Source organism: Hippopotamus amphibius, chromosome 17 (assembly GCF_030028045.1).
Source record: "Hippopotamus amphibius kiboko isolate mHipAmp2 chromosome 17, mHipAmp2.hap2, whole genome shotgun sequence".
In the NCBI taxonomy this organism is placed as follows: Eukaryota; Metazoa; Chordata; class Mammalia; order Artiodactyla; family Hippopotamidae; genus Hippopotamus; species Hippopotamus amphibius.
In genome coordinates this window covers 997,765-1,020,869 of record NC_080202.1, presented here as the reverse complement: position 1 = coordinate 1,020,869, position 23,105 = coordinate 997,765, and the positions used below count along the sequence as shown (strand labels likewise).

The 23,105-nt window shown below is 58.8% G+C and overlaps 2 protein-coding genes across 4 annotated transcripts in view; one reads left to right on the top strand and one right to left on the bottom strand.

Annotated features, from left to right (window-relative positions):
- Positions 1-9,047, bottom strand: part of GID4 (GID complex subunit 4 homolog) — a 14,803-nt gene extending 5,756 nt beyond the window's left edge. The window contains exons 1-3 of one of the 2 annotated variants that reach the window (XM_057714920.1): positions 8,397-9,047; positions 4,519-4,578; positions 148-255 (exon numbers count right to left, since the gene is read on the bottom strand). In XM_057714920.1, coding sequence (XP_057570903.1) covers positions 148-255; positions 4,519-4,578; positions 8,397-9,047 — 819 coding nt within the window. The remainder of the gene's footprint in view (positions 1-147; positions 256-4,518; positions 4,579-8,396) is intronic. The other variant, XM_057714921.1, reaches the window with a different exon arrangement.
- Positions 9,028-23,105, top strand: ATPAF2 (ATP synthase mitochondrial F1 complex assembly factor 2). 2 transcript variants are annotated; one of them, XM_057714923.1, is made up of 9 exons: positions 9,028-9,321; positions 12,534-12,644; positions 16,470-16,514; positions 16,762-16,907; positions 17,841-17,938; positions 19,185-19,265; positions 20,745-20,857; positions 21,160-21,275; positions 22,602-23,105. In XM_057714923.1, exons 1-9 carry the CDS (start codon positions 9,189-9,191, stop codon positions 22,737-22,739), a joined length of 981 nt encoding a protein of 326 aa, XP_057570906.1. In that variant the 5' UTR covers positions 9,028-9,188; the 3' UTR covers positions 22,740-23,105. The 2 variants fall into 2 exon arrangements, with proteins under 2 accessions (XP_057570906.1, XP_057570907.1); XM_057714924.1 differs by lacking the exon at positions 12,534-12,644 and having other exon boundaries at positions 9,029-9,321.

Genomic DNA, 23,105 nt, shown 5'->3' with positions numbered 1-23,105 from the left:
CCCCCCGAAGGCAGAGGCCGCGGGGGAGGGCTCGCAGGCGGCCCCCGAGCAGAGGAGGTGAGAGAGGGGCAGCGGCTGGAGAGGGACACACGGGGAGGAAGGAGGAGGCCGCAAGCGCCCGCGGGCCCAGGGCAGAGAGGCACTCACCCAGTGCTTCCGGTCCACGTCCTCGTCCGCGTCCCACTTCCGGGTTAAGAACGGGTGCTTTCTGCTGATTATTTCCCCTTCAAAGAAGGTCGTGAGGGTCGGATACTCCTGCGGTAAAAGCCCAGATATCAAACATGACGGCGAACCGGAGCGGCAACCCTTCACAGAGGAAAAAGCCAACCTTGCCTTCATTTCTCCCCCAACCTGTGACAACACGACCACGCTGCTGCGCGACCGCCCAGACCAGAGCTGGTCCAGCAGCGCTGCCAGCCGTGGGGGCGGCGGGCGGGAAGGGGCTGCGCGGCCCGGTGGGCGGGGTCTCTTGGATTCTGGCGACTCTGCCAGAAGCGGAGAACCCTCCTTTGGCCCACTCGTTCCCTGTGGGTGGCTCAGAAACGAATCTGGACGAGTTGTTTCTGAATCCTCTCGCACATAAAGCAGATGGTAACCTGACAGGTCTCCTTTCCAAGGCAAATACCCAGAGAGGCTCCAAAATCACCGCCGCGTCTCCCTCCCACCGCGGCCCGGCCTCGGCTTCCCAAACGGGCTCGGTCTGCCCCTTGCAGGCCAACTCTTCAGGTTCAGGGGGCGGGGGAGGTGGTAGAATACCTTGATGTATTAGACACACGTATTGTTCCATCACGTTTACACCATGGGAAACACTGATTGATCACGTCTGCCCTGGGAAATCACAACCGCTGGAAAAATAAATGAGCCGTCCTCCTGATAGGGTGCTGGGAGGACTCCTGATAACCTTGCCACCTGTCCCTCTGCTAAGAAAGAGCTACCAAGGATTTGGAAAAAAGTAATGGAAGAACACTACTGTAAAAAGTTTTCCGTTCCTCTGCATCTGTAAAAACCAGCCAACCTACCCCACCCAGCAGGCAGCCCCTCAGCGCCACCCGCCCGCCCGGGGGTTCCCGGGGCCTGGTACTGCCCCGCCGCCCGCAGAGCATGGGTCACCGTCCTGCAGTCCTGGGAGCACAGAAGTCCTGCTTTCTTCTCCGCACGCCAAGGGAGCCCCTCTCATTCGGCATCAAACATCCACCCGTTTAAAATACATCTGCCCCACGGCTTTGCCGCGCCTCCCGACCCGCCGGCCCGGGCTCCCGGGGCGGCCGAGGCAGCTGCGTGGCACACGCCCAGGCGCCTGTCCTCGCAGCAGTGACCTCGGAACGTGACAGACTCGCCCTCCCCCCAAAACCGCGCCCCTTGCCCTGCGCTGGTGCTGGGTCCCCAAACACACCTTCATACATAAGAGGGAAGAAACCAAAGAGGAGAGAATTTCCTAAGTCGAAACCTGACTTTTCAAGGTATAAACCAAACGATACTAACCCATCTCAGGAAGGACCAAGGGAAAAAGTTCTGTGTAAGCCGGCAGCTGACGCGAGAGGTTACGTAAGAATCTACAAACATTATATTGACTTCCTCAGTTTTGAACCTTGATATTTTATTATCAAGACTTCCAGGGGCTTCCCTGGTAGCACAGCGGTTAAGAATGTGGAGCAACGAAGCCCGTGCGCCACAACTACTGAGCCTGCGCTCTAGAGCCCATGAGCCACAATTATTGAGCCTGTGTGCCACAACTACTGAAACCTGTGCACCTAGAGCCCATGCCCCGCAACAAGAGAAGCTACCGCAGTGAGAAGCCCACGCGCCACAGCAAAGAGTAAGCGCCACAGCAAAGAGTAGCCCCCGCTCGCCACAACTAGAGAAAGCCCACACACAGCAATGAAGGCCCAACGCAGCCAAAAATAACATAAGTAAATAAATAAATATTAAAAAAAAGACTGTCATAAGAGAGAAAGCAGGATAAATGATCAAGTGATCCTATTATAACACAAAGAACATATTTACGTCCAAGTCATGAGTTTTCCTTATAAGTGACTCTGCACTGATGTCTCTCTAAAGTGTTTCAAGCAATCTACCAGGTTTTCTACCAAGGTACCCGAAAACTCTGAGAATTAAATAAAATAAATACCTAACGAATAAGAGTCTGTGCATGCAGAAGGAACCAAAAGGACAAACCCTCTTGCAGGGCGGGCGAGGACATTCAAGCCCTGACCACAGCCAGGAGGTGGGGGGTATGGCCAGCGCCCCCCGGTGTAGGGCCCCCGCACGGAGCCCCTCTCCCCTCACTGACTCCAGGGTCACCTGCCTGGAGATGGGTCCAGCTTTCTGAGAAGACCTGCCTTCTGGGGGATCCACGTTTGACTGGCCGGTAAGTGAGCAAGAACTTTCGGAATAAGCAGTGAGCAAGCGGCCCTGAGGGTCCGGCTAGTGTGGCCACCTGTGCCCAGTGGCCCTGGTTCAGCCTCGGGAGCGTCCAGAACCGTGGGGGAGTGCGTGGGGGGCCTGGCCGTGACACCCCCAGGCTGGGCTCCAGGCCTCGCCAGTGACGCCCCTCTCCCTACAGGGGGCTGGCTCGGGGCTGCAAAGAGAATGTCACTTGACACCCGTTCCTCACCATTCTGGGATTTGTCTCCACAAGGCACACAAACATCAAAAACTGTGCTTGTCTGTGAAGGTGAGGCAGGGAAGAGGCAAGTCATCTCCGATTTAATAGTTACTTTCCCTTGTTCCTGGATGCATGAGGAAGACTACGGCCAAGACCCAAACTGCCTGTTCAGTTACAGCCAAATAAATCACGTGCCTGCTATTTCAACAGCCATAAACAGAAAAGCAGACAAAAATGGTTAACTGGGGGGGTTTCTGGCCTTATGTTATACAGAATCGTAGTTCCCCCACTAGGGACGGAACCCGGGCTCCCTGCACTGGGAGCCCAGAGTCTTAACCGTTGGACCGCCAGGGACGCCCCCTGTGTTTTATAACAGGTGCAGAACCATTCAAAGAGTCGTCACTCTTTCCTGCGTTTTACTGATTATCCAGTGACCGTGTAACACATTTATGACTTTAAAAATTATTAGACCCTGAAAGCCAACAGATGGTACTTTTCTCCCCTTTCTCCTCTTTGGCCTCGTGGCATGCAGAGACTTAGCTCCGGACCAGGGACGGGGTCTGCACCGCTGCAGTGGAAGCGTGGAGTCCCAGCCACTGGGCCTGCAGGGAAGCCCCAGCTTGCACGTTTTAAATGGGGGAACTGTATGCTATATGAACTGCATCTCTGTAAGGTACTTAAAATAACTATTAAAATAGATGAAGTCAAAGATTCCTGAGGCAGGACGAAGGGCCCTCAGGAAACACAGCCCTCCTCTAACCAAAGGCAGCTCCAGGCCGAAGGGCTGCCCCCCGCCCCCCCCAGAGGAGCCTGGCTGCCACCCGCCCCGGTGGGACGTTCACAGCATTTCCATACACAGTGTGTGGGTTTTTAATCCTACTTACCATTTCCACGCGGCTTCCTATGACCATTTGGAATCAGTGTCCACATTTCATGTTACAGATTTTGCTGGTTTCCTTGTGAAGCTAAATGTTTATGTTCTGCACTCAATAAATGCCTTTGGCCGCCTAAGAGTTGAGCGTATTCTGTTCACTCTGTGTTTTCTATCAGCACAAACCCACAGGTGAGAATCCTTCCGTCTGCTGTCATTTCTACCCCACCTGATTGGATACGTTTCTAGAGGGCAGGGATACCTTTCTGTCTCAACAACAAATTTCACAGGAGATGCTCTGACTCCCGGAGGGGAGGGAGGAGAACCAGGGGGAACAAGTGTTTCCAGACGGAGGAGGGTCAGCCTTGGTCCGCGCCCCTCGCACGGACCCTGCGTCCTCCTCGGAGACAGGGCGGCACCTGCAGGTCGCATCTCACAGGTGAGGAAACTGGAATGAACAGGTCGTGGGGCCAGAAGAGGCGGCGCCGGGACGCCCGCCGGCCCCTCTGCTGCTCCGCGCGGCCCCGCCAAACGCCACAGCCCCTGGCACTTGGCCCGCCACAGCCAGGCCTTCCTCCTGCCTACTCCTTCACGGAAAACAAAGGATGCTCTCTCTTGCCTTCCATATTCTCAGGAGTTCTGAGGTTTAAAAAGGTGGTTCAAAGAAAGGAAAATACCTACGTTTTGGAAGCAGCACCTTCTGCTGGAGGAACCGTGAAGACGCTGGTCCTGCGAGGGCTGACGCTCAGCTGAGAAACTGACCATGACGGGGGCAGCTATGTTCTCACTATATTTTTTTTTTCCTCCAAAAGGATTAAAGTAAAATCGGTAGCGTTGGGCACACGGTGACTTGTTTATCAGCTTTACCGGTCTGTGAGCTGGTGTACTTTCCAACAGGACATGTCCACACTGCCCACCCTACGCTCCCCCATGAGAACCTCACTTGGAAACGGGGCTCCTGAACCAGGCCCGAGAAGCCGGCACTGTTGGCCCTTCACGCCCGAGGCCCCTTTCCGCTCCCACCCGTGGAAGAAGCACTTACCTCGGTGAGGCCTTTGATCTTCAGATACCCACAGAGGTAGGAGTTCCCCGTGTCCACGTGCTGAAAAGACAGGACACACAGACTCGTTACACACGGAGGAGACGGGGGAGCGCGTCCGGCGGGACCTGTGGCTCGCTGAGTGTTTAACACTGCGTGAGGCCTCCTTTAAGGACCCAGGAACGTTTTGTGACATTTACCAGATCTGGGGACCTGACTACTTCCAACACGCCGCGAATCACCAAGGCAGTGACCTCAGCCAGCCACGCGAGGTCAGCAAGAAGGCAGGCGGGCTTCAACAAAGCCGGAGTGGTCCCACCGTGCGGTGCTGGGGACAATGGTCTCCACCTGAACTCCACCACAGCCCGGCCAACGTCCTCACCTGCTGATCTGGGCACCGGACGGCATCGAGCCGCTGATCGGAACTCACGGGGGTCAGCAAAGAAGTTGTGTTAAAGGACACACAGCTCTAACCCGAGGCCTTTAAGTTTCAAGGATGCAATTCTCACCCAATTCAATATAGTTTGGGGTTTCACAGCTGCTGGAAAGGGGATCAGGTGGCAAGGATACTTGCTAATAAGATTAAAAGCTGCACGGCCAGTTGGCTAACGTTTTGCACAGATTATCACCTGCTTGAGAATCTGAGTTTCAGTCTGGTCTCCATCCAACTATGTGTCTCTACCTTTCTGCCCAAGTTGATCTCGATGAACCCAAACCCACCTCAGCACAGAGAGCTCCAACCCGCCGGTGGGCCGGCCCCTCCACCAGAGAGAAAAGAAGGCAAACGCTCAGGGAGAAGGCCTCGCAGCGCTGCTGTGTCCAGCAGCTGCCGTGTCACTCCCCTTCCACACTGGCCCGGCCTGCACGTCACCCCTGGCTCCGTGGACAGCCGAGGAGAAAGAGCAGTCACGGTAACAACAAGGGACCAGGTGAGAATCGCAGAAGCTCTGAGCAACTCTCTCAACTGGAATTTCCAAAAAAACCCCCCCAACCCACAAAAGACCACTCCAGAAGCACATGAAGAGAGGCCCAACACCGTTAGTCAGCAGAGAAGTTCGACTCAGAAGCACGGGACACCACCTGGTGCCCTGTAGGGTGGCAGCGATCCAAAAGAGGGCCAGGAACCAGCGCTGGCGAGGACGCGCGGAAACTGCAGCCTCCGACGCTGCTGCTGGAAACGCAAAATGGTGCAGCTCCTCAAGCATTAAACAAATAACCACCATACGACCCAGCGTTCCGCTGGCGGGGAGACACGCAGGACAAACGAAGACGTCTGTCCGCATGAGAACTTGTACGGGAACGCTCACAGCAGCGTGTTCGTAATAGCTCCAAGGCGGAAAAAACCAAATACTCACGGAGGACGGATCAATGGATAAAAAACAAACGGCTGTGGATCGCACAGGGGACTATTAGGCGACAATGAAGAGGCAGGAGGCGCCGACACCCGCTATGATGTGGGCGGGCCTCCGAACACTGCTCCGTGGCAGAAGCCAGACGCACAGGCTACAGGGTTGTATGACTCCATCCATCTGCACGCAAGGTCCAGAAAAAGCAAATCTGGGGGGGGGTGGGGGTGGGCAGGAATTAGGGCTGGCCTAGGGTTGGGGGGATGTGACAGCTAAGCGTTCTTTAGGGAATGATGGAAATGTTCTAAACGTAGCCTGCAGCGCCGGTCCGCAACTTTGTGACCACACTGAAAACTACGGAATCGTATACCTTACGTGCACGAATTGTGTGACAGGTGAATCCTATCTCAATAAAGCTGTTATAAGAGATAGAGGTGGAGTTACAGAAAGCAGAAGTATTCCGAGAAGCCTGAGTTCAAGAACCCAGTCCCGGCTGAAAAACCAGAAGATGGGGCAGTTCACACACCACGGACTGTCGCCACGATGGACGAGCTGCTCACCAATCCAAGTGCAGGGTAGCATTCCTGGGCGTGACCACCGCCCTCACCATTAGATGGCCTACTCCAAGTGGCCTCCCGCCACCAGCCAGGTCTCCGCTCGGGCCGCCCTGGGACCTACCAGTTGTGCGCCAATTCAATTCCCACTCCCACGGGTTCACGAGAAATTGGCAGCTGACAGGAATTCACAAACAACACACTAAGGGCAGGGAGGGGAGCTGCCGCAGTAACCAGGGTGGACTTCTCTCTGATAGCTGGCTACTCTGGCCCTTGTCCCCGACCCCGTCAGAAACCATCACGCGCAACAAGGGCACAAACTCAAGGCCATTCCAGACACGATCCACACCGGGGCTCCCACTTCCAGAAGTTTATGGTTAGCTGCAAAAAGCAAAAAAGCCTGCACCTTCCTGCTAAATTCTCACATCTGAAGCAAAAGAGAAGCAGGATCACCACGTCAGGCATCTCACTGTGAACACTGCAGTAACTCAGCCACAATACTTTTTTTTCAGGCGTGCACGCAGCTTGCGGGATCTCAGGTCCCCGACCAGGGACTGAACCTGGGCCACGGCATGGACAGCGCCAAGTCCTAAAACCACTGGACCGCCAGGAAGTCCCATTTTTTTCAGTTACAATAAATTTCGTGGCTCACGATAGAAATTTAAGTTCACAGACCAAAGACACAATTAACACGGAAATGGAGTTCTCACAATCAAAAGAAAATTATTTATTCCCACAAAGCAGTAAGAAAAAGGGGCTGATGAGTGCTCTGCCCTTAGTGGAAGGAAAATGTGTCCCCAACCGTCTGGGGTGGGAGACCTACTTGCTCAGAAGAGAAGCTGTTTTAAGATGCAGTCATGAAAGCGCAAAGGGCAGGCACAAGCAAAAGACACGTCCTACGTTCTGTCCTCACACAGGACTGCAAAGCTTCTGGAAGGCCTTTCAAGGGGACAGATGTTTTGGAAGGGCTTTTGGGAACAGCCTAGGAGGCGGGTACCAGAGTAAGGACAAAGGAGCAAAGGGAGGAGGAGGTGGGTCCTGATGCAGGCCTGGTAGCTAGAGAGGAACGAGAGTTTTCTAGGAAGGGAGAGAAAGAGGACTATCAACCACTGCCCACCTCCCTGGGCGGGGAAGAAACGTCAAGTGTGCTCCCATCTGCGTGGGGGGGTGGGGGCAGCAAAGGGCCAGGACAGGCGGAGCTGCAGCTCCAAAGCTATTAGGGGCTGACAGCAGGTTCTCAGAAATCCAGGTCACATGGGGGGCGGGGGGCAGGTTCGGGAAGGAGATACCGGGTCAGAAATAAAGTGGGTGACTTACACTTCCCGGGACATGAGTGTGAGCGACTAGGAGGAAGCCCTGGCCGTACCGATCAAAGTTAAGAGCACGGAAGAGGGTCCCCTGGAGCCAGGCAGGGGGAGAACACAGGTGTGGCGCGGGGCGGCCCGGGCGGACGGGAAGTGGCCAGAGGGCAGGGGTGGGCAGGAGAAGCCCGGGCCAGGAAGAGACGAGGGGCTGCGGGGCGAGAAGGCCCGCTCCGGACAGGCCGAGAGGCGCCCACCCGGCGCGCCGGCCGGGCCTGCGGGCTAAGCAGGAACCAGGGCGGGCCGGGGGCTCCCCGCCCCAGGGGCTAAGGGCGGAGGGGCCGAGGAGGAAACCCCGGAGGAGGAGGAGGCGGGCCCCGGGGCCGGGGCTTCCTGGGACCGCGGAAAACGTGGGTGGCAGCAGGCGCGTCTCGGGCCCGGGAGGGTCCCGGCTCCGGGGGGCCCGCCGGGGAGCCCTTCGGGGTCCGAGGGGGGCTGGAGGCACGGCTGGAGCGGGGGCGACAGGCCCCGCGGAGGCCCCGGCTCGGGCCCGCCGGGTGGCGGCGCGCCGGAGGGAGGGCTCCCGGCAGGCCCGGGCAGGAGGCCCGTCGGCTGCCGCGGGCTCGGGGGGGCGGCGGCGCGGCCCGTGGGCGCCGCGAGAGGCCGGGCCGCCGGCTCACCTGCAGCACCACCTCCACGTCGTACGAGTTCCCCTTGCTCTTCTGGTGGCCGCGGAACTTGGAGCCGCTGTAGAGCAGGCTGGTGGCCACGCCGGGCTGCTGCGTGTTGATGGGCGGCGGCGGGACGAGCGAGGCGGCCGAGGCGGCGGCCGGCGGGGGGCACTCGGTGCGGACCGGCATCGCGGGGTCCCCCGGAGCCAGGGCTGGGGGAGGGGGGAACCGCCGCCGCCGCCGCGCGCGGGAGCCGAGGAGGGCGGCCGCGGGGGGGGGGGGGGGGGCCGGCGCGCGCGTGGGGCGGGAGGGGTCCACCCGCCGGCCGCCTGCGGACCGAGCGCTCCGGCAGCCACCGGGACCCCGGGACCTGCGAGCGGGGCCTCCGGGCACCGAGCGAGCCCCCTCCCCGCCTGCGCTCGCGCACACACCCCTTCCGATTGGCTCGGGAGGGCCGGGGGGCGGGAGCAGGCGGGCGCGGCGCTTCCGCCCATTGGCGGGCGGAGACGGCACGTGGCGGGCGCCGGGGCCCTCTGGGACTTGTAGTCTTCTTCCGGAGGCGCGGAGCGGGGGCGGGGCCGGGGCGTTTGTGATGCTGATTGGCTGCGGCGTGCGCGGAGGCGCGCGGCGACGGCGCTCCGCGAGTGTCGTGCGCAACATGGCGGCGCCCAGGGAGGCTGAGGACGCCGGCGGCCGGTGAGAAGGAAGCTCCGTGCGGCCAGCGCGCGCGGCGTGCGGTCCCTCCGCTACGTGTTCCCCGCGCTCAGCTCTCGCGCGGTCGTCCTCCCAGGCCCCCGCGCGATGGGGACGAGCTGCCTCCGGCTGCGGGACGGGGGGCGCCGCCTCCTGGTCCGTCTCCGCGGCGGCCTCGCCGCCTCCGAGGGGCTGCGGCCAAAGCCCCCGGCCCCCGCCCGGACCTACGCGCCCCCGGCAGGTGAGGGATGCCGGGGCGGAGCAGGCGGAGGGGTCGGCCGAGCAGGGCCACTGCCCGGGAGGGAAGCCCCCGCAAGGGCAGGGGCCGCCCCGGGACTCGCGCGCCTTGTTGCCTTCGGCGCGTGCGGCCTTTCCCTTTTTCCGCTGGGAGAGCGGAGGTCATCCTCGTTTTCAGACGGGGTAGATCGGGTTCTGGGTCGGGATCGCCCCAGGGGCGCAAGGGCAGACTCTGAGAGGTTTGCGGGGCACAGGCCGTCTGCCGGGCTGCTTTCAGTGATCCTGTGACCCGGCTCCGAAGGGGCCTGGAGGCCGGGCTTTCCGTCTCCCATCCCGGCCGCTGACCCCGCAGCTGTCCTGACCCTGCCTCCTCCTGCCCGCCCCCCCCCCCCCGCCATTTCTGCTAAGGAGTTGACACCCCGTGCCTTCTTGCTCCACTTCCGACTCGGATGAGGCTTAGAAGGCAGTGGCTCTTTCGTTGCTCCTGGAGAGAGGTTTTAGGGTAAGAGTGGGAGCGAGTCCCTTAAGTGAGTGGAGACAGTGACACTCTGTCCAGTCAGTTAGTGCTTCTGTGCTGAGGGCGAGGGGCACCGTGGTCTTCAAGAGAGCAGTGGCTTCCAGCTAGGTGCTGTTCAGTGTCAAGTGCAGAAGGTTCTAACATCCCGGTTAAACAATAGCTTCTGGTGTCCTGTGGTAAGGGAGGTACAGAGAAGCACCTGCTCCCCTCTTGGGGGTGTTGAGGGTCTAGAAAGGGTCTCAGGTGAGAGGACATTTAAGCTGAGTCTTGACAGATAAGAAGGAGCTTGGTGTAGAGGAGGAGCGAGAGTGGAACACAGGCGGCTGGAACAGGTTCAGAGGTGACAGCGGGTGTGAGGGACCTTTAGGAAATCTAGAACTCCACAGGCATCTTGGCTTTGTGGTAGAAGCACAGATCTGGGGTCTGAGGCGGGCTGAACCGGGTTCAGTGTCGTCTTGGGCCTGTGATTGCTTAGTTGGACTCCATTTCCCTCTGTGAGTTGAAGGGCCAGGTTATCTCTGAGGGCCCTTCTGTTAAGTTCCATAATTTTATACAAATGGGGAAGACGAATGGATGTCGCAGGGAGCGAAGATTTCACCTGCCGGGGCCCAGGTGAAGGGCCAGTAAAACGGCAGGAGGAAGGGCAGCTCTGACAGTGACGTGTGATACGCGCCCGGTCACCGTCTTGTCCGGGCACACGCCTCCTAAACCCTTGTCCTTTACTAAGTGATAAGAGCTATGGGAGAATCTTTTGTTAAAATAGGTGGTCTTCTGTCCTAAAATAGTTCCAGAGGTGAAAGGAGGGTCTTGTTACTCCTAACAAGCCCCTTTCAGCCACACCTGAGTGTATGTTAATATATACTTGGAAAGCTCCTAAGGATGGGGGCTGGTTGCCCGGGGAACCAGCCACACGTGATCAGTGGGTTGGCGCTTTGAGCCCTACCCCCTGATCTCTGGGAAAGGAAGAGGGACTGGAGATTGAGTGGATGGATCACTCATTACCTCTGGTTAAAGTAACCATGCCTGTGTAATGGAGCCTCCATAAAACCTCTGAATTGTGAGGTTCGGAGAGCTTCGAGGTTGGGGAACACGTGGAGACGCAGGGAGGGTGTCCAGAGAGAGCATGGAAACTTGGCACCCTTTCCTCCATACCATGCCCCATCCATCTCCTCCACTTGCCTGTCCCTGAGTTGCATCCTTTTATAGTAAACTGATACTCTAGTAAGTCAACTGTTTTCCTAAGTTCGTGAGCTGCTCTAGCAAGCTAACCTTGTAGGACTTGTCTCGTAGGAGTGAGTCCTTAACCTGTGGGATCCAACGCTGTCTCCAGGTGTATGGTGTCAGAATTGAGTTGATTGTAGGACGCCTAGCTGCTGGCACAGAGTTGATCAGTGGGAACCGAGCCCCCCCCCCCCCCCCCGGCCGCCTTGTTTAGAGCGTAGTATCTGTGTGAGTATGTAAAGGAAAACAGAAGTGTTGTTTTTCGTTTACAGCACCCCAGGGAGGCACCACACGTGCGAAGGGGACACGTCCAGGAACTCCCCCAAGTTGAGTCAAGCAGAGGGTTCGTGTAGGTTGGTGGCCGCCTCTGCCATCTTGGTGGCACTGAGCTGCCCTTTTCCTTCCTACCGCAGACTTGCTAGCTCCAGCGCTGGGCAGGCAGGCAAACGTGGAGGAAGACAAGAGTGGCGCGCCGTGGGAGGGGGTTTGGGCACCGGCCTGAGCGCTCTGCTGTCCCAGTCTGGGCGTCTGTGCGTCTTCGGAGGCGTGGAAGGTTAAACCCAAGTGGCAGCTTCTCCGCGCAGACCTGGAGAGGCAAGCAGGTTGACTCGGCTCCTTAGGGACGGCCAGACCACTGAAGGTTGTTGGGAGGCCAGGAGGGGGTTAGGAAAGGGTCACCGAGGTGTTGGCGATGTTGTGAGGACGCCTCTGTGGTGTCTAGCCCGTACCAGCTGTCTGAGCCGGCAGCTGCTTAGAGGCGAAGGTGTCTGGAGAGGCTGCCTGTCGGGCTGAGGCTGACAGCCGATGAAGTCAAGGCTGGGGGTATCCTCCGTCTGCAAGTTGTCTGTTGCCTGAACAAGTGGCTCAGCGTCTCAGCCTCTGCCCCGTCTGCAGAGACGGCTGGTGCCCGGCGGAGGGAGATGCTGCAGACAAGGCAGCCAGCCCGCCACCTGTTCTTGTTAATAAAGGCTTGGGGCAACCCAGCCCTGCTCCTTCACTGACGTGGTGCAGAGTTGGCTGGTTGCACCAGGAACCGGATGGCCTGCAAAGCCTGAAATGCTTTATCTGGCTCTTTACAGGAAGAGTTTGCCATCCCCTACTCTGGATGCCAGAGCACCTTGGGAAGAAAGTGTGTTTAGCCATTTAGCCCATGTGTATTAATTGCTGTGCTGGATACATTTGGCCCGAAGAGTTTTTTAACAGGTTTATCGAGACGTGATGCACTTACAGGTCACTCACTCACAGTGTACAGTTCAGTGGTTTTTAGTATACTCAGAGTTGTGCAGCCATCGATTCTAGAACATTCTTATCACCCCAAAGAATCCCTGTACCCTTTAGCTACTGCCCTCTGAGTACCCCAGGTATCCCTCCAGGCCTAGACAGCCACGACTTTGCTCTCTGTGTCTGTAGACTTCCCTGGCTTGGGTATTTCACATAAATGGAATGTGGCCTTCTTTGACTGGCTTTTTTTCATTTAGCATGTTTTCAGGGTTTATCCCGGGGGTCATGTGTGTTAGGACTCCAGCCTTTCACAGCTGATACTGTTGCAGCGTGGGGACACAGCACGTCTCATTTACAGTCTTCCGCTGGTGAGCATTTGGGCATTTTCCATCTTTTGGCTGTTCTGAATGCCTCTGTAAACACTTGAGTGCAGGTTTTTGTGTGGGCATATGTTTTCATTTCTCATAGGCGGGTATCTGAGAGTAGAATCGCTGGATGAAGTGGTGACTGACTTTTTGAGGAACTGCCACCCCGCTGTCCAAGGTGGCATTTCCACCAGTAATGTATGGAGGTCCCAGTTTCTCAGCCTCCTTACCGACACCTGTCTTTCTGACCACCGCCGTCCTGGTGGGTGTGAAGTGGTGTCTCCGGGCTTTCATTTGCATTTCCCCGGTGACAGTGATGTCGAACATGTTTTTAGGTGCTTTTTGGACACTTGTACGTTTTCTTTGGAGAAATGTCTGTTCAGATCCTTTGACCGTCTCTTAATTGGGTTACTTGTCTTTTTATTATTGACTTGTAAGGGCTCTTTGTATATAGTTGGCCTGAAGAATTTTGATACTTGAAAACGCTTGGTCACAGCTGCCCCAGGATTCTGGGTAGAGGGAGCTGAGTCAGAATCTAGCTTTCAGGCTTGAGGCCCGCCAGGTGGCGCTGTTTGGAGAGAAAGGTGTGGAGGCAGCTCTGGGGAGGCTCGGCCTCTGTTCCTGGTGCACTGTGGGGTCACAGTGGTGAGGTTTTGAGCCTTTCCTAAGCAGAGGCCAGCCCGGAAATTGAGGCTGGTGGAAGGATCACTCGCTGGTCTGGGAGGCCTGGGACAGGAGGAGGAGTGTCGGGGGAAGTGACCCAGAAAATTGCCTGTTTCTTTGTGTGGACTGAAGCAGCCTCGCAGGAAAAAGGGACCCAGTGGACGTTAATTTCCAAGGCAGCACTCTTCCCGGGAGCAGCTTGTTCGTGTTCTTGCTTACATGGCCTGCTTTCTTGTGGCCAGCTTTTAAAACCAGTGCTTTTTCACATACCTGTTTCTCTGTCTCTGTTGACACATAGTCCTTAAAAGTCACTTAAAAGACACCAAGTGTGGTTTTGCCACAGAAACAGAGGTTCTGGAAAGGGAGTGAGTCGTACTGGAAATAGGCCTGCGCTGTGTGGCTGACTAGCCTGTCTCGTGTCTGTGAGGATGGGTTTCCGTTGCTGTCAGCTCGCTTCTAGTCACTGAGGCTGTGGTGCTTCACGGGCTCCTAGTCTCGCGTCTTGTCTTAGGAGGCCCGACCTTGGAGGGACCAGGCAGCAAGTCTGTCTTTTGACATTGCTGGGGAGCGTGGATCCCAGCAAGTGAACTGTCCCGATCCCGTTCTCGTCGTCCGTGGGAACCCCTGACTTGACTCCCCCGCCCTCCTCGCTGTGACCTGCTGGCCTCCTCCCCGGCTCTGGGCCTCCCCAGCCATCCTGCAGGCGGCCGCAGCCCGGCCCCGCGCACCGCCTTTCTAGCTCGGAGACCTGCTCTCCTGAGGCCTGGTGCCTTCCTGTAAGCTGTTCCTTCTGCTGGACACCAGGGGCGCGCCCTCACACACGTCTCAGGTGCCAGCTGGCTGCTTGGAGGTCTTCCTTTGGCCCAGACGAGATGACGCTTCCCAGGCGCGTCTTTGCAGCATTCCTGCTGTTTTTTTCCCGCCACGGTCACTTAATTGTTCGACTGGTTTCGTGTCCGTCTTCCCACGAGACGGTACGCACCTGAGAGCAGGGTAGCTTTGAGTCCTGCCCTGGAAGGGGGTTGGTCCTCCACAAGTTTGTTCTGAGAGTGAAGTTTGCCCTCCCCTCAGCAGAGCCCCAAACCCACCTGGCTGGCATCTCCGATCAGGCGCAGAGGTGGACCTGGCCAGGACAGAGGAGGGCGCAGAGGGAAGAAGACCCCCTCGTGGGAGACCTCGTGGTGCTGGCAGCTTTGGGAGGTTCAGCCGGTGCTATCAGTCTCTGCCCCGTCCGTTCCTCGGCCCCCAGTTCTCTTGGGCCCGTTTCCCAGGGCCATGCTGGCCTGTGGTAGAATGCTCTGCTGGCACTTGCTGCTGAAGGGGCAGCTCCTCTCCCAGGGACGAGTCAGAGCCTTCAGACCCCCCACCCCCCACCCCGACACCCTGCCTGGTCTGGCTTTGGACCCGCTGCCCCTGGCAGGCACTGCAGCACGTGCTGGACATAGCCTGGGCGCCTCGACCCAGGCCTCCGGCCAGCCCTTCGCAGGGGCCTCCACACTCCCGTCTTACCTGCCATCTGGATAAGACTGGGCTGGCACGTAAAGTAGGGAAATTCAACACTAGCGGGGTGGGGGACTTCCCTGGAGGTCCAGTGGTTAAGACTTCACCTTCCAATGCAGGGGGTGTGGGTTCCATCCCTGATGGGGGAGCTAGGATCCCACAGGCTGCAGGGCCAAAAAAAGAACAAAACAAAATATAAAACAGAAGCAATATTGTAGCAAATTCAATAAAGACTTTAAAAACAGTCCACATTAAAAAAAAACCACTTTGAAAAAACCTGCAGGGTGGTGTGAACCTCCTCTTTTGGTGCTAGATGTGTGAGAGAATCACTGTTGTGGCTTTAGACAAAGGTGGTAGGTTTGCCAGTGATACTGCATCATCCTGGTGGTCAAGTCCGAGCCCTTTGTAAAAAAAAAAAAAAAAAAAAAAAAAAAATTTTGACTCCATGAAGACAGGGATTTTTGTCTGTCTTGTTCACTGTTTTATCCCAAGTACCTAGAACAGCACTTGGTACACAGGAGGACACAAATATTTTTTGTGGGAAGATAGTTTGGGCCTTAGTTTAGTAGGTGCAGCTGTGAAAATGCACTTGCGGCCTCTTTGTGTAAGCGTTAATGACAGCACGTGAGATTTGTGGGAGACAGAAAAATACATGTTTGGAGCAAGACCAGATACCCTCTCTCCATTACGCCACCCCTATCCCTCGCACAGAGTTCCCCTGATTTGCAGTCTATTTGAATTAGTAAACATTAACTTAAGCTTGTTTTTTTGTTTGTTTTTTTACCGTTGAAAGAAGTTAAAAAGCATTAAAAGCAATGAATCTCCTTTTCTTTGTCACATACTCAATCATTGTTTCCAAAAAAGAACTTTAGTTGGGGCCCCGGAGGTTTTTAGCACCCAACAAATAGGTGAAATAAACCAGGGAAGGAAGGTTTGTGTCGATCGCAGATAGCAGAGACTGGGTCGTGGTTTGCAGCTTCCAAACGTGGCCCATCCTTTCCTAGTGGAAGGAGTAGAGTCTGCATAGTTTCCTACACCATGCGCTTGGTTTTTAATCCTTCCAGGTAAGAGAGGGGGAGTTCGTTTACATTTTCATATGTGATTTTATGCAAGTTACTTTCAGAAGGAAACACAGGGCACAGATTTCCCCCCTTCTTAAAGGAAATGTCTGAAGTTCCTGTTGATACACAGGCGAGCTGGTTAATTAGGGTGATTAAGTGGATGGAGGGCTGGTCAATGCTCGCGGGTCTCTGCTTCCTGCCTGTGCACGCGTGTGCACACGCACACTCTTACGCTGGCTTTCCACGTGTGCCTTAGAGGCGGCGGATTCCTGCCCGAGGTGGGTCTCCAGCTGTGTGGTGTTCAGACACCGTCCGTAGATTCGAGCACGGGGTGGCCGGGGTGGGGGCGGGGGGGTGCTGAAGTCCGTGCTCAGGCAGGCTGCAGCTTCGTAAGGCTCGTGGCCACTGGCCCTGGGCTTGGGGGCCCGCGGGGCCGCCCCCCGCCCCGGTCTGCTCAGAAGCCGTTGATCCGCATGGAGTGGGGAGACCTCGGGTGCTGGTGTGGAAGTCAGGGCCGCCAGCAGCACCGGCGGCGACGGTGCAAGCTCCTCCTGAGCTGTGCCCACAGCAGTTTAACTGCCTTTTCGAAAAATCTTTCCGACAGAGAGGAAGAGGTTCTATCAGAATGTCAGCATCACACAGGGTGAAGGTGAGTGTCTGGAATTTTCCCTGCCTCTTGTTTGTTTCTGTGAGTGGGCGGGAACACGGTCACCTCCAGCCAGCGGCTCGGTGAGCTTGGCCCTGGCGCTCTCGTCGGGTGTGTTTCTGTAAGTGACCCCCTCCACCCCACCAGAAGGCACTCGGGGTGTCTCTGCACCCAATCAAGTAGCTAATGCAGGGATGGTCACTCATGTCCTCCTGTCAACCCCTGTGAGGTTTTCATCTGATCTTTCAAGGTGGCTTTGAGATCAACCTGGACCACAGGAAGCTGAGGACTCCCCAAGCCAAGCTCTTCACCGTCCCCAGCGAGGCCCTGGCCATCGCCGTGGCCACCGAGTGGGACTCTCAGCAGGACACCATCAAGATGTACACCATGCACCTGGTAACAGGTCACAGCCCGCGCCCCAGGCCGCTGCGGGCAGAAGTTGGGGTCCTGTCCCAATTCCGATAGGGCCCTGGGGTTCCGGGCACACACCCCGCCCCACCACCACCCCGGGCCTGCGTCCTCCGCGGGTCTCGGGACGCGAGTCCTTCCCTGGCCCGGCTCTCATGCTCCACTGCAGCTGCTCCTTTGCTTCATCAGCTCTCGCGGTCTGTGTTGGGCTGGGTCACGGTCGCCTGCCTGCCGTCTGTCTCAGCAGCGCATGGCCGGCCCCGGCCCCGGCTCAGTTGGCGCTCAGCAGGCCTGGTGGCGGTGGGGACCCTCCCCGAGGAGCTGGCCTCCCTGAGGCCCTAGAGGAGCAGCTGCGGGAGAGGCCCACTTGGTCACCTTGGGCAAGTCGCCACCCCTTCTCAGCCCGCGGTGCCCACCCTGAAAGGTGGGTGGTGGTCAGGATGGGCCGAGACGAGGCGTCGCAGGTCCGTGCTCTGTGGCACGTGGACCCAGGCCCCCGGCCCCAGGTGGGCTCCCCAGCCTGTCCGCACCCTGGCGCTGGCATCCCCTGCACCGTGGCGCCTTCGAGAGCTCCGCAGCCTGCGGGCCACACGGCAGATATGGAAAGACACCCGCCCCTGGGCTGGCTGGTTTGTCCCCTGCCTTCCGAGGCGTCGGGTGTTGGCCGGCGAGCTCCTCGCCTGATCCAGGAACGCCTCCACGTCTCCTTCACTGAACCTGAGCCCCCGGGCCTGGGTTTCCACATCTCTGAAATGTAACTAATGTTATGGTCACAGTACCTGTTGGAAAGGGCTGTCGTGAGGAAACACTGCAGAGCCTGGTAGTACGGAGCCTGGGGGGCATCTGTTGTCCCCGGGGGCCCGGGTCCGGTGGTGTCCTCGGGACCTGCGTGCTGACGGGCTCTCCCTGCCTTGAATCCAGACCACACTGTGCAACACGGCTCTAGACAACCCGACCCAGCGGGACAAGGACCAGCTCATTCTGGCGGCCGTGAAGTTCCTGGACACCGACACCGTCTGGTAATGGACTGTGGGCGGCCGTCCCCGGGCCTGAGCACGTCCCTTGGGCTGTGTGCCCAGAGCCTTCTCCGTGGAGGAAGAGGTGGGGGGGCCTCTGCGGCTCCTGCAGGCTCCAGGACCCAGGGGGTCACCTCTGGCTGCCAGCATGTCCTCACATAGGCAGCCTGCTCTCCGCTTGCCAGCTGGGACATGGGTGGTTCGACCTCGGCCTCCAGCAGCTGGCCTCCTCCCCGTCTGCAGCCTTCCCGCCCCTGGGTTCGTCAGCTGATGGGTCGGGGGTGTCGGCGGGATGCGGAGGGGACAGCCACGCAGCCCTGTGTCTGCTGCCCGGTGCGCTGGTACCCGGCCCCTCCCGGGTGGCACGTGAAAGCTGCACTGGGGCAGGGGACAGAGGTGCCCCTGCGGGGGCCTCTGGCAGAGTCCGCACCTCTGTGTTGGGGACTGTTCTGTCACGGGGAGCAGCACCCTTCCCGCGAGCTCAGGGAGGGGGCTCTTCTTGGAGGCCATCCTGGCACTGAGAGCAGATGGGGGTGGCAGCCTCCCTCTGCCCTGGGGGCCACTCCGCTCCCCCGGGCAGCCTGGCCTCCCCAGCGCCCCCTCGGGTTCCCATCCCAGGAGGCCTTGCAGCTCAGCTCCCCGCAGCTGACGCCACCCCTGTCTCTTAGAGCAGTGGTGCAGCCTGGCATCGGTGGTGTCGGGCGGGTCCGCCAGGGCTGCGTCCAGAGCTGGGCGGCAGGTGGGCCCCCGCGGGGAGGCAGGCGGTGGGTCTGGCCAGGGCACCGCCGCTCGGGAGGGGCCGGCAGGCGGGTAGAGTGGCTGAGCTTCTGGCTCGCAAGCGTCTGAGCTCAGGCCTCAGCTCCGAGCATCCTGGGGCTGGGGGCTGCGGGTATGGGGACGGTATTAGGGTTGAGAGCAGCACAGGGCAGCACTGCAGGCGTGACCTGTCAATACCTGGAGACGTTCAGGACAGTGGATTTCAAGGTCGAGCTTAGTGGAACCCCTGGAGGGCTTGCCAAGCCGCAGGTTGCTGGTCTCCACCCCCAGAGGGCGGGGCCTGAGGGTGTGCATTTCCAGCAAGGTCCCAGGTGAGCCCTGGGCCACACGTTGAGAACCACTGCTTTAGGGGAAAGGGGTGGGGTGGGGGTGGAGAGGTTTTGTGCTGTCGCGTTTCTAGTTTCTGTGTATGTCACAGAATGAGAAAATCGTATTTTTTTATTAATGGCGGTGCTTTTTTGTACTAAATTAGCTACAGGGTGGAAGAACCAGAGACGCTGGTGGAGCTGCAGAGGAACGAGTGGGACCCGGTCATAGACTGGGCCGAGAGGAGGTGAGATGCCCGGTGCTGGGCAGGCGGGGTCTGGGCCACGCTGGACAGCCGGGCCCTGAGCTGGTGGACACTCTGAGTTCAGAACACCCAGTGAACGGCCTGGGGGCAGACGATGCTCAGTGCTGCTGCCCCCGTTGGCTGTGTGACCTTGGCCTAGTGACTTGATCTCTCTGAGCTTCCTTGTCTGTGAGTGGGGTGTCGTGAGGCGAACACACGTGATGCCCCCTGCTCGGCACACAGCGAGCGCTCACGTTGGCAGTCATCATCCTGCTCCTGTCACCGCTGCCGTGTGAGCCAGTCACAGAGCAGCTGTGTGACGCGGGCGCACGGAGAGACGTCTGGGCGGGGAGCCCGAGGATGGGGGGCTTCGGGGACTGGGGGCGCCCCCTGGTGTCCCTCAGCAGCAAGGCCGCTGTGCAGAGCTGGACAGACACGGATGTGGTGGCAAAGCTGATTCAGTTTCACTTCATTGCCTGGGAGATGGGAAGGGCTCCCACCCTGTGCTCCCTTGACCGTGGTACTCTGTCCGCTTGCGTGCGTGGAGTGGTGTTGGCATCGTGTTTTTCATCTGTACACGCGTCTTGAGTGCCCACGATGTGTCAGCATCCTTGGGTTTTGTGGTAAGAGGCGTAGCCAGTGCGCTGCAGGGTCCGATAGAATCTAACGACCAGGTGCCGTGTGAGAACTGCGAGGCTGGAGGGTGCAGTGCCATGTTGGAGTCCAGCAGGTCAGGTGCCTGCAGGTCTTGGCTGTGGGACAAAATCATCTGCTTTTGTGGCAGTTGAGATTTCTCACCCAGAAGAGTCTACAGGAAAACATGGCCACTTCCTGTGTTCCATTTGTACTGTTAGAAATTTCAGGAAGAATGTTACTAAACCAATGGGCAAAATCAGTGATGAAAGAAAATTACAGAAATTGCTTTTATTCCATTATGTTTTTCATGCCTTTTACGTAGTTATGATTGTTCTTGAAAACATTTCATTCTTGAAGTCAGCTCACGTCCCAGACCAAAAACAGTGCCTTGTGTATGATAGAGGCTCAGTACATATGTGAAAAAAATGACTGACTGATATAGGTCATGTACAGATATTATTGTAAAGAAGACAGTATTTAAAAGAAATCTCCTATGGCTCACACGTGAAAAGCTTTCTTCAGCGGTTTGGAAGGCAGGTAGCCCATGGTTCTGATGGGCGTTCAGGCCAGTGGATTCGGATTTCAGGAGCTGTAAGTGACCCCCTGCTTCCTGACTTGCCAACCGGGCCTCCATCCAGAGCTGTTTCTTGTCCTTGCTCTTGGGTGACAGAAGGTTACTAGGTCAGGAGGCCACTGACCTCCGTGTCAGTTGCCCCCAGAGTCCCCGACGGGCCCCTTGAGCACGTGCCCTCAGGGGCACGCGTGTGCTCAGCGGGCTAGGGCTTTGCTTCTGGGCGGGAGCCGGGCCACACGGCAGGACACGCACGCGCCGCCTCTCTCCTCCAGGTACGGCGTGGAGATCGGCTCCTCCACCAGCATCATGGGGCCGCGCATCCCGGCCCGGACTCGGGAGGTGCTGCAGAGCCACCTGGCCTCTTACAACATGTGGGCCCTGCAAGGTGCGTGGCGCTTCCTGTGGGTGGGGAGGGCACGCGTGGTGGGCGGGCCCAGGGTGGGGGCGGGGGCTGTGGGGGGCGTGGCCTTCCTCTTCAGGAGACTCCGTGGACGTCTCCCCGGCCCAGCCTGGGTCTCGGGGGTGGAGCACTCACTGACGGCCGGGCCGGTGGCCGCCCAGGAGCAGAGGGAGGATCCTGGGGGAGCAGAGCACTCCCCGGGAAGCGTGGGAAGGCTTTCTCCAGCGTGTGGCGACTGCCCTGTGTGGGCTGGGGCCCCGGGTCCTGACCTGGCTGTGCTCTTGCAGGGATTGAGTTTGTGGTGACCCAGCTCAAGTCCATGGTGTTGACCTTGGGCCTGATCGACCTGCACCTGACGGTGGAGCAGGCCGTCCTGCTGTCGCGCCTGGAGGAGGAGTACCAGGTGAGGCGCAGGCCTCGGAAGGCCGCCCCCTCCCCGATTCAGACTCCCTGCAGGGTGTTCCTTACGTGTACACGCGGAACCCAGACTCTACGGGCCAGCACAGGTGTTGTCACGTCACAGCGCTCGTCAACCCCGGCGGTGGTGCCCAGCCTGCCCTCGCTGCCTCTTCTCAACCCCGGGTCGGGCGGGGGCTGTTTCCCCTCTTACACAGGAGGGACCCAAGGCACGGGGCGCACCCCCAGAGGGTGCCGGGGGCGGGGCTGGGAGCCCTTCTGCACGTGGAGGCTCAGGATGTTCCGGGCACAGCTGCAGGGCGGGCCCCCAAAGTGAGCGGGGGCCGCGTGGGTGCTTCCGGGGGCCCAATGAGCCCGCGCCCCGAGACGTGCGCACAGCGGGCTGGCAGGCCCACTGCCAGCACGCGTTTGGTTTAGGGGCTCGGCATGAGTGCGGCGTCGCTGCCCTGCCATTTGCATCGTTTGACTCGGAATCGTGGTGTTCTGTGCCGTCCCCTTGTCACTTCTCCAGCCTCAGAAGGTTAATTGCTGTTATAACCTGGCTCCAAGCCTGATGAAAGCCCTTTTGTAATGACAGCATCTCCCAAGTTCATCTAGTCATCTGCTCGGAAAAACGCCCGGGGATAAAACTGTGTCGAGAGAGCAGCCCGGCTGCGCTCTGGTGTTAGGACCAGCTGGATGGGGGGGGCGGGAGCAGGAAACTGGCTTCCGGTCTGGGCTCTGCTTGTGGCGGCGGGGCTCGAGCGCAGCCATCATTCCCTGAACCTCACGCTCCACCCACCGCAAAACAGTGCTCTGAGAATATAAAACGCTCTCCAGGTGTTCTGGGCCGCCCGAAAGGCGGGTAGATCCCGAGTTCCTGGGTGGGTGGGCCCGCGGGCCAGGGCTTCAGGCCCCTGGCCAGGGAGGGGCCAGCTGGGTGGATTGGACAGCCACGCTCAGGCCAGGGTTCCTTCTGGAGAGAGTCTGCAGCCCTGCCCGGTGCAGACCCGGGGGCTGGGCCTCTGCTGTCCCGGGCTCCCTGAGGAGCCAGGGCTGCCGCGACCATGTGGTCCTGGCTGGTTTATTCATCCCGGCCCCACGAGGAAGCTCACGGAGGGTGACACTTCCCAGACTGCCTCGCACCGGCCTCCCCGTGGGAAGGTCGGGCCCCAGGGGAGCGGCACACGTGGCCGTGCCCGCCTGTGTGTTCTCACCTGCCGTGCCCCTGCGTGGCTGCCGAGTTGGGGCGGGATCGGAGCCTGCGCCTGTCTTCTGTAGGAGGTCGTGGCTCTGGCGGGTCACCCAGCAGCCTGTCCCGTCCTCCCCTTAGATCCAGAAATGGGGCAGCATCGAGTGGGCCCACGACTACGAGCTGCGGGAGCTGCGGGCGCGCACGGCTGCCGGCACCCTCTTCGTGCACCTCTGCTCCGAGAGCTCGGCCGTCAAGCACAAGCTGCTGCAGGGGTGAGGCCGGCCCGCAGCCCCAAGACGCTGCAGCCGGGGAAGGCCAGCTCGGGCCCAGCCGGGGCGTGGGTGCGCGTGACTGACTGTATCACGTTTCTCTGCCTGGAAGCGTGTGGAGCCTCCACGCATCTGGTTCCTCCGCTCACGTCTGGGTCCCCGAGGCCACCCGGCCTCCCCACAGGGCACACGCTGCCGGGCGGGACCCTCCCACCAGGGAGGCTCAGTGGCCCTCAGCCCCAAGGCTTTTTTTTCTGGTTTTTAATCAAACAGTCTTAAAAGTGAGTCTGTCGTGGTCCAGGCTGTCTGTTTCTGTTTGTTTCTACTGTTTGAGCAAAAATGATTTACTCTTCAAAATACAAAGCAAACAACA

Excerpts from the sequence above, each read along its gene's own strand:
- ATPAF2 (XM_057714923.1), top strand. The coding sequence starts at position 9,189 with ATGGGGACGAGCTGCCTCCGGCTGCGGGACGGGGGGCGCCGCCTCCTG. Across the intron at positions 9,322-12,533 it reads GACCTACGCGCCCCCGGCAG|CATGTTTTCAGGGTTTATCC; the intron begins GTGAGGGATGCC and ends TTTTTCATTTAG. Across the intron at positions 21,276-22,601 it reads GCCTGGAGGAGGAGTACCAG|ATCCAGAAATGGGGCAGCAT; the intron begins GTGAGGCGCAGG and ends TCCTCCCCTTAG.